At 49.1% G+C, this 11,464-nt stretch overlaps 1 protein-coding gene across 1 annotated transcript in view; it reads right to left on the reverse strand.

Moving 5' to 3' along the window:
• Positions 1-3,473, reverse strand: part of PPM1H (protein phosphatase, Mg2+/Mn2+ dependent 1H) — a 183,192-nt gene extending 179,719 nt beyond the window's left edge. The window contains exon 1 of the mRNA XM_068170425.1: positions 3,224-3,473. Within this exon, the coding sequence (XP_068026526.1) occupies positions 3,224-3,459 (236 nt within the window). The 5' untranslated portion in view covers positions 3,460-3,473. The remainder of the gene's footprint in view (positions 1-3,223) is intronic.
• Positions 3,474-11,464: the final 7,991 nt, after the last annotated feature.

The following is an 11,464-nucleotide window of genomic DNA, read 5'->3' on the forward strand; positions in this document are numbered from 1 at the left end:
ACATGGAAAAAGCAATAGCTCAGGGAAGCTGGACCTCGGAGCAGGGCTGGTAAGACATAGTTTCTGATTCCTTCATACTGATGCAACCAGTAAAACGTGAATTAATGACTGACCCTTGTATTGTGCCACAGGCTCCTTATCATAGCAGTATCATAGGATCAGTCAGGGTTGGAAGGGACCACAAGGATCATCTAGTTCCAACCCCCCTGCCATGGGCAGGGACACCCCACACTACATCAGCCTGGACAGAGCCTCAGCCAGCCTGCTCTTAAACACCTCCAGGGACGGGGCCTCAACCACCTCCCTGGACAACCCATTCCAGGGCTTCACCACTCTCATGGGGAAGAACCTCCTCCTCACCTCCAGCCTGAATCTCCCCACCTCCAGCTTCATTCCATTCCCCCTAGTCCTATCACTACCTGAGATCCTGAGAAGTCCTTCCACAGCCTTCCTATAGGCCCCCTTCAGATACTGGAAGGCCACAATGAGGTCACCTCGGAGCCTTCTCTTCTCCAGACTGAACAGCCCCAACTCCTTCAGTCTGTCCTCACAGGAGAGGTGCTCCAGCCCTCTGATCATCCTCCTGGCCCTTCTCTGGACACCTTCCAGCACCTCCACATCCCTCTTGTAATAGGGGCTCCAGAACTGGACACAGTACTCCAGGTGGGGTCTCACCAGGGCTGAGTAGAGGGGGAGGATCACCTCCCTCGACCTGCTGGCCACACTTCTCCTGATGCAGCCCAGGATCTGATTGGTTTTGCGGGCTGCAAGTGCACACTGAGAGCTCATGTTAAGCTTTTTGTCCACCATTTTTTTGTCCTTGTGAGGACACCAAGCATCTTCCTAAGACTTTTCCAAGTGCTTACTCTTACTGCAAGAAAAGGCAAATGCTGTTCTGCCATTTTCCTTAATGCAGGCACTAAAACAATGCTAAATAATAGCAGAAAGCTACTTCATCTCCTTCTTCCTCCCAGGCAAACAAATTTCAGAATATGTATAATAGTAATTTGACCTTCCTGCTATTTTTCCATTTTTCTCTATAGAACTCAAATGTGTTCCAGAAGGAAAATTGGTATTTTAAATGTATACCTCCAAGCAAGTCTCGCAATTATCCTACTGAGCCTGGTAACAACTCAGCAGGAGTTGGCGGCGGGGGGGGGGGAAGAAAAGTCATGTTTGGCAAAACTTGAGTTTGTCTTGAATCCTTTCTGTTTCTTTACTCTGCTTTGCCATTGGAGGACAACACAATTTTGGTAGCATGTTTTCATTGTTGCTTCTATGCAGCAAGTATTTTGACATCTAGTTACAACCAAACCCCATTTGGGAAGATCGTATAGGTCTTTCTGGGAAGAACCTGGTATACATTCAATAGTTTTCTCTCTCTTAAATAAGAGAGCATACCTTTGACTGAGGTCTGCTCCACTAGAACCAGTTACTGCACTGGAAGGAGATGAGACAAGGGAAAAACATTGAAAAAGATAAAGCAAAAGGCCAACCTCTTTCCATACACAGCAGGTACTGAGAAAGCCAGTGACATTTTTTATGCCTCCCCATTAACTGAACTGCTCAAAGCTCAGGAAGACTAACAAGTACATGAAAATAATCCTATCATGTTCTCCTTTTGTGGCCACCAGAGCCACTTAATTTATCTCCAAACACTCCCTCACAGAAGGTTTCAACTTCAGGGTCAACCTAGGCTTTCACTTTCCAGCACCCACGTTTTTCTTCCTGTCTCAGGCAAAGCTTGTAGGCAGCCGTGAATGTGCATACCTGGGAGCCAGAGAACCTCCTTTCCACTTTGCCACCAATTTGCAATTACTTGCTGAAAGCCACAGCACCTTACCATCTAAAAATAGCAGCACTTACTTGCTTTGGAAAAGAATTTCTTTTTAAAGGACTATTATAGTAGCAGAACAATTAGAGCTTATTTTAAAACATTTAAACTTACAATTCCTGGGGAATTTGCTCAGTAGTCTAATTCAATTCTTTAACAATCTGAAGAGAACAATCCAATTTAAAATTCTTTAAATCCCGCTTCCCCTTCTGATGTCCCCAACGATGTAACAACCTTTTAAATAAACCACATTAACAATGTCACACCTTGACCGTAGTTTTTGCAGCAGCTTTGTTGGGAACTCACACATGCCTGAAGAGATAGTGTGCTACAATGAAGCAGCACATAGCTTGGAGGAGGTCATTTAGTGTAACTTCTGTGATCTGGGGGTTGGTAGCAATAGGAACGGGTAGATACGCTCAAGACTTAAAAGACGGCAGCACAGAGAAACCAAACGATGTCCTGCTTCCAGTATCATCAAAGAAAAAGCGTGTTACTGATATGGGCATCAAGTACAAGGACGTGCCTTGTCTCTGCAGCTACTCCCGCTGCCAGCGGGATGAGGATCCGCATCCAAACACTGCCCTTTGACTAGCCGATATTTAAGACACTGCACGGAATCATTTAGTTTGGTTGCGCTCAAGGGTACAACCAAGTCCCAGTTAGACACCCTGCAAATACCATGACAAGAGTGAGTTCGGGCAGCTGACTGCTTGGAAAATCCAGTTTGGGGGTTGGCGAATGGATTTTTCTTCCAGTTTGGAGCTTACTCAAGCATCTTCCCAAACTATAAATCACTTGGAGAATAAGCAACCAGCCACCATCAGTGAGCATGACATGTGCCAAGTGTACTCAAGGTGCCCCAAATCTCACATTTCACCTCTTTTGGGCAACGAGGAAGCAGTTACACACACACAAACCAAACCAGTTTTTCCATCAATAGCCCTTTTCATTCCCGAGTCCAGACAGCTCTTCATCGGCAGGGACCCCGTCCTCAGCCCCAGTGGCCTCGGAGCCATCACTGCGGCTGGAGGAGCCCCGGTGCCACCCATTGACCGCCTTCGCCCAGCAGGTACCGGCCGCTCTGCAGGGACTTAAGGACATTTGCATCCTTGGCCTCCCAGAAACGACCTACCCAGGTGCAAAGCTACAGCGGGGCCGGGGCACACAGCGCCGCGGATGCCACCCCCACCTACGCCGCTCCCGCTGCCCGCGGCGCTGCGCAGGCCCGGGACGGCGCCTCCGGCAACGGCGGCATCCGTTGCGGGGGGGGCTCCCCCGGCATCGCCGCCTGCCGCTGCCGGTGCGCCCCGAAGCGGGGTCAGCCCAGCGGGGCGGGCAACCTTGGCCGCGCTCCACCTGCCCGCCGCAGCCGGGGTCCGTACTCACTCCGCGTAGCCCGTGGTCCAGGGCAAGCGCCGGGTCTCCTTGCTGAGGATGAGGATGGGGCGGGCGATGTGGTCGGCGGAGCACTCCACCTCGTCCGGGGACAGTCCCAGGAACTCGGGTCTCCCGTAGGGGAAGCGGAGGGGCAAGTCCGCGCCGCTGCCGTGGTCGGCGCCCGCGCTGCCAGCCATGATGCCGCCCATGAAATTGGCCACGGCGGACTTCACCCGCGTGAGCATAGTACCCCCCGCCGGCGGCGGTAGCGCCGGAGCCGCCGCGCAGGGCGGGGAGCGGGGCGCGCCGGTGGGCAGCGCTGCTGCGGCGGCGGCTCCGGGGCCGCGCCGAGCCGGGCGGGGGAACGTTGGGTTCAGGGGCAGCCGCGGGGCCGCAGGCTCATTGCAGCAGCAGCGGCGGCGGCGACAGCAGCAGGTTTCCCCCTCCCGGCGAGGCGCTGGGTGAACTCAGCTCGGCAACGGCTGCTGAGTCATGTGATAGCGAGGCTGGATTTGCCCGGGCGCTTCCTGCTCCTCCTGCGGCACCGGCGGGCTCCTGGCACACGCCGGGCACGGGCAGCCCCCGCCCTGCCTCCCGCGGTGGCAGGGGGCGGCCCGCGGCAGGTGCGCGGCGGGCGGGGCCTGGCCTGTGGGGCCGCCCCTGGCTCGCCTGCCGCGGTGCGGAGGGGACCAGCAACGGCTCGTTCCCTGCTCGCGAAGAGTTCCCCGGGAGTCGTTTCACGCGGAATCGCTCGCGGACGCCGGCGCGCTGAGGGCTCCGTTACCGGCCGGCGCGGGGTCGCTGCTCGCAGTGCGCCGCCCGTTCGCGCTGCCCCCGGGGCTGAGGCAGCGCAGCCTGCGCGGGACGCTCCGTCGCAGCGCCTAGCACAGCCTTCTGATCCTATGGGCTTGGGACAAGGTTCCCGCCTGAGGGCTAACCTCCGTATGCCCCCTTAAACACGGCGAAGGTATTTTTCCTACAAAATAATTTGCTATAAAGAAGAATTATTCTAATTTCGGCCATGAGGGGGGAGGCAGTGGCAGTGGCCTCATACAAGTCCCGTAGCCAGCCGACTGTGGATTCCCTCGGCCTGCTTGGAGAAGGCAAGGGTCAGTCCAGCCCGTCGCCTAGCAGCAGAAACGGTGTGGCAGATCCCTGGGTACCTCCACAAGCAGCCAGGCTTTTAGGATGCTTTTGTGAAGCAAGAGTGAAAAGACAAGCTGACTATCTTTGAATTCGATCGCACAGATGTTTTAATCCCTCCTTCCCTGGTTGTGTCACACTGACCTTGTCATTCTCTTGTGCCAAAAAAAACCCAACCAAACAAAAAAACACAAAAAACACAACAAACTAAATGCTTGGCAGGTCTGCTGCAAGTGGCAGCCACCCAAATACCCCCAAAAGTTGCAGGTTTGGGTATGCTAAGCTTCAGGAAGATGGGGATGAAGGGAAAGTGGCAAGAACATTTAGGAAGTCTGTCCTTTACAGCAAGACTGTGTCTGTGCCCTGTGATACTGTGGTACTCGTGAAAGCTGCACCTCTCCCTGAAAGTCAATGACCTGCTAAATGGGGCAGGTAGGTACAAGGAGCCATGAGAGTGGAGCAGCACTGAGGCTTAGCGGAGAAAAGCTGGTTGGTCATCATACAGGACTGGTGGGGATGATCAGCTGTCATCTAGCTGGCTCATGCTAGAGCCCAGCTGGTGTACCACTGAGCACGCAGATACACAGTTTTGGAGACTAAGCCCTGTGTGCTTGTTTGTTGTCTCATTATTAAACAACATCCTGAAAGCTGTGTTGCAACAATGCCTGGGTTTGCTCCAGCTTCTCTGTATACAGATGTAAGAAATGTAAAGATGTGGTGATGCTTAGCAATCAGTGATAAAGCTGTCTATTAATAAAGTCCACAGAGCCAAAAATAGATTAGGGAACAGGGATACTAGGAGTGTGTTAAGTGCTACTTGAAGCAGCATTGGAAAAATATCCACTCTGAATTAAACATTACCTCCTTTGGGAGGTTGTGGTTATTTCCCCCCTGTTTCCAGGGCTGATACTATGGATATTTTGAGGAACAAAATTCTCTTGGGGAAAAAAAAAAAAACCAAGCAACAAACAAACCAACCCCACCAATAGTCAACATCAATGACTCACCATTTGATTATGCTGTAGTGGAAGCTTTGCACTTCTTTCTTTCAGGCATTTTGGTTGACTCTCTTTCCTGGTTATGCTGCACAGGTTGTTACTTCAAAGAAAAATGAAAATAAAGAGTCAAAAGGCTTGTGAAAATCCAGGGATTTTTTACCACAGGCTCTGTATTTGGGTACTATAGCAGACAGCTGTTGATCCACATTCAGAAGCAACAGAGAAAGGCAAGCCTGAGGTAGTGAGATTCCCAAAGCTCCCTGGCTACTCTGGTAGCCAGAACTATATTTAATTTGTCCAGTCCCAGTTTATTTAGAATAAACCTTTATTTAGAATAAACCAAACCAGGTTGGAAGAGACCTTCAAGATCATCGCGTCCAACCCATCAACCAATCCAACCCACCCAAACAGCTAACCCATGGCACCAAGCACCCCATCAAGTCTCCTCCTGAACACCTCCAATGACGGCGACTCCACCACCTCCCTGGGCAGCCCATTCCAATGGGCAATCACTCTCTCTGTATAGAACTTCCTCCTAACATCCAACCTGAACCTCCCCTGGTGCAGCCTGAGACTGTGTCCTCGTGTTCTGGTACTGGATGCCTGGGAGAAGAGACCAACCTCCGCCTGTCTACAACCTCCCTTCAGGTAGTTGTAGAGAGTGATAAGGTCACCCCTGAGTCTCCTCCTCTCCAGGCTGAGCAACCCCAGCTCCCTCAGTCTTTCCTCATAGGGCTTGTGTTCCAAACCCCTCACCAACTTTGTTGCTCTTCTCTGAACTCGTTCCAGCAAGTCAACCTCCTTCCTAAACTGAGGGGCCCAGAACTGGACACAGGACTCGAGGTGTGGCCTAACCAGTGCAGTGTACAGGAGCAGAATGTACAAATTCCCAGTCCGTTCCACTTGAGGACAGTCTCTTGATGCTACATTTTGCCAGCTGGATGGCCAGTGTTTTTCATCAGACAGGCTTTAATGGGCCTGCCATGTGGAGAAGACAGGAGTGAGAAGAGGCATGAGTAGAACATGGCATACGTCCTGGAGAGGCTCATTTTTTTTCCATCAAGAAGAGCTCTTCACAGGTTATCAAATACACTCCTGGAGAGGCTGCACCAGCAGACTAAACATTGCATTTTGTTTGACTCATAGACTTTGAAAAATGCCTTTGACTAAAACACAGACAGAGAAGATACAGCATTTGTCCTCCTGCCCCACCTGCACATTTAGCACAAAGCATGAGGGAGAAACGTAAAGGACTTAGGCTTGTTGAGAGTTTAAATGGCCTCTTCACACTGAAAAATATGGAGATGCACATTGGGAAAGAGGATCATGTTCACCCTTGATTAAAAGGTGAAGCCCCATGTGTCAAAGAGAGTAATGGTTAGGCCTGGCAGATCTCAGCCAGTTCCTCAAGTCTCCTAGTCTGTGGTCCATCTGCTCCAGTTTTCTTTGGCAGTGCGTAGACCTCTAAAGTTTTGGATCGTGGTTTCAAATAAAAATGTGAAGCTGAATTCTCTTTGAAAATGTTTGAAATTTGATTCTGTGTCCTTCTGCCATCCCGTGACTAATACGAAGGAAAGATGACAGGTTGTATATTTGTTTGTTTTAAATGTAAACTTGTTTGGGATAAACACATTTTTCTCTCTGAACGCCTAACCGTGCCGTGGAGCTAGTGAAGCTGAGTGTGGGTCAGAAACGCATTCATATGAGCTATTTGAAGCACCTACGTTACGTTACGCCACCTTGCCATGTATCATAGTCACCATTCAACACATTCAAGAGCATTTTCATCATGATGAAAACAGGTTTAAATGGAGAATATTCTACATTTTCATGCAATGATGGAATTATTTTGATTGAGGACGGCTTCTGAAGATCATATGCTCCAATTTCTTTGCCAAAGCAAGACCAAATTTACAGTTATATTACGTTGTCCACAATCCTGTCCAGCTGAGTTTTCAATATTTCCAAGGATGGAGATAGAATAGAATGGAATGGAATGGAATGGAATGGAATGGAATGGAATGGAATGGAATAGAATAGAATAGAATAGAATAGAATAGAATAGAATAGAATAGAATAGAATAGAATAGAATAGAATAGAATAGAATAGAATAGAATAGAATAGAATAGAATAGAATAGAATAGAATAGACCAGGTTGGAAGAGACCTTCAAGATCATCATGTCCAACCTATCATCCAACACCACCTAATCAACTAACCCATGCAACCAAGCACCCCATCAGGTCTCCTCCTGAACACCTCTAGTGATGGTGATTCCACCACCTCCCCGGGCAGCCCATTCCAATGGGCAATCACTCTCTCTGTGTAAAACTTCCTCCTGACCTCCAGCCTGAACCTCCCCTGGCGCAGCCTGAGACTGTGTCCTCTTGTTCTGGTACTGGCTGCCTGGGAGAAGAGACCAACCTCTGCCTGTCTACAACCCCCCTTCAGGTAGTTGTAGACAGCAAGAAGGTCACCCCTGAGTCTCCTCTTCTCCAGGCTAAGCAACCCCAGCTCCCTCAGCCTCTCCTCACAGGGCTGTGTTCCAAGCTCCTCACCAACTTTGTTGCCCTTCTCTGGACACGCTCCAGCAAGTCAACCTCCTTCCTAAACTGAGGGGCCCAGAACTGGACACAATACTCGAGGTGCACCATCATTCTGGGAACTGCTTCCAATCTTCAACCACACACTCATGAATATTTTTTTCCTGGTGTCTGTTTGGTATTTCTGTTGTTGCAGTTTGTGTCTGTTGCTTCTCATCACCATTCATCTCACAGAAGAATATGACTCTTTCCTCTCTATACTCTCCAATTATGTACTTGAGGATAGCAGTAAGCTATCTGAAAGCTGAATAAATTCATTTCAGCATCTTCTTGAGACAATCTTGGTGGACTTACTCTAGTGGGTCAGCTGGGGAGCCCCAAACTGGACAGAATACTGTCACAAGCACTATTTAAGAGGGGTATGACCCTTTCCTTTTACTGGCACACTCCAATACGTGGCTAGCCCTCATTGCTGCAACATCACACTGTTGACTCATATTCACTTTCTTGTCTGCCTGACAGTCAAACCTTAGTGCCAGTTTACTGCATCCCAGCTGCAGGACATTGCATATGTTCTTGGTGAGCTTTGAGAGGTTCCTGTCAGACCATTTCACCAGCCACTGAGATCACTCTGAGTGGCAGACCTAACCCTCCAGCTATCAACTTACCTTGCACAATGTGGAAGAGACAAGTGCAGTTAGAAAAAACCTTAGGGCTATTAAAAGCTCTCTGTACATTCTGTTTATGTATGGAATCATCAAATATTTCAGGTTGAAAGGGACCCATAGAGTTACACTCTCTGCTCCCAGCAGGACTACTTAAAACCTAATCCATATGACTACAAGCATTGTCCAGATGCTCCTTCAACTCTGACAGGCTTGGTGTAGTGACCATTCTCCTGGGAAGTCTGTTCCAGTGCCTGAACCACCCTCTCAGTGAAGAACCTTTCCCTAATGTCCAATCTGAAATTCCTCTCCCTTTATAGCCACTTTTAAAAGAACTGTTTAAAAGAAAAATCACTTTGAAATAAAGGAAAAGCTTGCAAGAAGAAATACCCTCTTGGCTCTGAGGACTCTGGTTCTGGCTCCTGAGTACTTGAGCAGAGGGTGTATTTTGTGGGCAGCTGGAAGTGTATCCAATGGAAGTGCGTTGACTCAATGTCTTTAGATGTTCTCTGACCAGCAAAATTCTTTGTGGTGCAGGTCCTTGGAACCTCACCAGAGTAGGGAATCTATTTCAACAGTGTAACTCATCCTTGCTTGTAGCTTGTTTAGACCTTGCTTGCTTGAAGTGTTGTTTCTTGTGCTTTTCATGCGCTGAATAAAAGCAATGGGAAAACTCACCCAGAGTTTGGTGAGAAAAGTAGGTGTAATGTGAGATGAAGGCACCATTTCTGCAGGCATGAAATGGTGTGTCATATTATCACAGATGTGCAGAATACCCCCACAGGTGTGAACTCAGCTGCTGAATAAATTCAGGGAGTATGTCAGAGTGGTGTCTGACACTATGGCGATGAGACTGTGTCTGCAGGCAGAAAAGAGTTTTGAAGGAAGAATCAGTTGGTTTTCTCTGTTTGTCCCCCAAACAAAAAACACTTAGAGCCTTATTTTTGCACATGATTCTGCCTAGGCAGATCTCTGTGTCATGTGGTGATCAATGAAGTTATTCTTACCTTTTCAAAAGTACTGTACGACCTTTACTAAGCACGAGAAAGAAAGGCTCTTCAGAAGCCCAGTGCCTGAGGCATCATATTGATGTGGAGGAGAAAGTGCCACTTCATAAGACATCAGTCCCACTTCCCCCAGTACTAGATATCCCATCTGTGCCTACAGAAAGCCCCAGCATTTCCACGAGTATCAGAGCTGACAAGATCAAAGCCGTTGGCACTCTTGTGAGTTTGCAAGCAGGAGCACCAAGTAAATGTAAATAAATACTAGGAGGGGTATGTTTCCTCTGCTATATCTAATTTCTACTGCACCATCTTCCAGTCAGTATCAATTTCATACATGGATTTCATTTTGAGACACTTTGGAGACAAGTTCAGAAAGAGCACCTCCAGCAGATCATGATTAGTATGATAGTCCCAAGGCTTTGCTGTCCCATCCAGTCCCCTAGGGAACATAAACTGGGTAAGACTGCAGGCTACCCGAAGAGGCCAAATCCTTGCACATGTCATTCCCAAGCGCAAAATTTTGGGGCCAACTGTTATTTTTCTAGTGTTGTCCTAAGCACAAAGTGACCAAAGTGCATAACTATATTTGCTTTGACAAGCTGCAAGGGCTATAGCTGGATTCACCTTTCATGACACAGTGCCTTTCATCTACAGTTCCTGGGATGCATCAGGAGAAGTGTGGCCAGCAGGTCGAGGGAGGTGATCCTCCCCCTCTATTCAGCCCTGGTGAGACCCCACCTGGAGTACTGTGTCCAGTTCTGGAGCCCCTATTACAAGAGGGATCTGGAGGTGCTGGAAGGGGTCCAGAGAAGGGCCAGGAGGATGATCAGAGCGCTGGAGCAACTCTCCTATGAGGACAGACTGAAGGAGTTGGGGCTGTTCAGTCTGGAGAAGAGAAGGCTCCCAGGTGACCTAATTGTGGCCTTCCAGTATCTGAAGGGGGCCTACAGGAAGGCTGGGGAAGGACTTCTCAGGATCTCAGGTAGTGATAGGACTAGGGGGAATGGAATGAAGCTGGAGGTGGGGAGATTCAGGCTGGATGTGAGGAAGAGGTTCTTCCCCATGAGAGTGGTGAAGCCCTGGAATGGATTGTCCAGGGAGGTGGTTGAGGCCCCATCCCTGGAAGTGTTTAAGGCCAGGCTGGATGAGGCTCTGGCCAGGCTGATCTAGTGTGGGGTGTCCCTGCCCATGGCAGGGGGGTTGGAACTAGATGATCCTTGTGGTCCCTTCCAACCCTGACTGATACTATGATACTATGATACTATGATACTATGATACTGTGATACTATGATACAGATCCTCCTTGCCTGTACCAGAGACCTGCTGGAACACTGTGCAGATTATGGGTGTGGGAGGGGCAAGCAACTATCTGGAGGTGAAACTAGGGCTAAAACTTATTGTATGCATGGGTTTCATGCTGACGTGCAACAGGGACATGCCAGGAGCCTTGGCGTGGCAGGTAAGAATTTGGCTTTTAGGGACCCAAAAGGCAGAGATTCCTCCCACAGCAGGACTTAATCTAGAATGTATTTTCATAGCACAACTATTGTACTGAATCAAGATAGACTTTAACAAAGAAGGGGCTGGAACACAGGTGTTCAGTTTCCTGGCAGAATTTCTCCCTCCTCCTTTTGTAGACCCATTATTTCTACCCCCTTAAGGCCCAGAAATATTTAGGGGGCAGCACAAAGCAGAGTCCTGTCACAGCTCTGTTCTTACTCAAATATGTGCTGTACAGCTGAGTGGTGAAAACATTCATGCCAGAAAAGTTGTTTCATATCTCTTCTCATAGTGGTGGGCTAATAAACACAATGTCCTGGGCTGCGTGAAAGCAGCCTTGATTTAGGTATCTAGTCAGGAAAAAGGCCCTGAAGAAGGATCTTAATTGGCTGGC

This window comes from Melanerpes formicivorus, unplaced genomic scaffold (genome assembly GCF_026170545.1).
Source record: "Melanerpes formicivorus ecotype bairdi unplaced genomic scaffold, bMelFor1.0.p_v2 SCAF_3, whole genome shotgun sequence".
Lineage (NCBI taxonomy): Eukaryota > Metazoa > Chordata > Aves > Piciformes > Picidae > Melanerpes > Melanerpes formicivorus.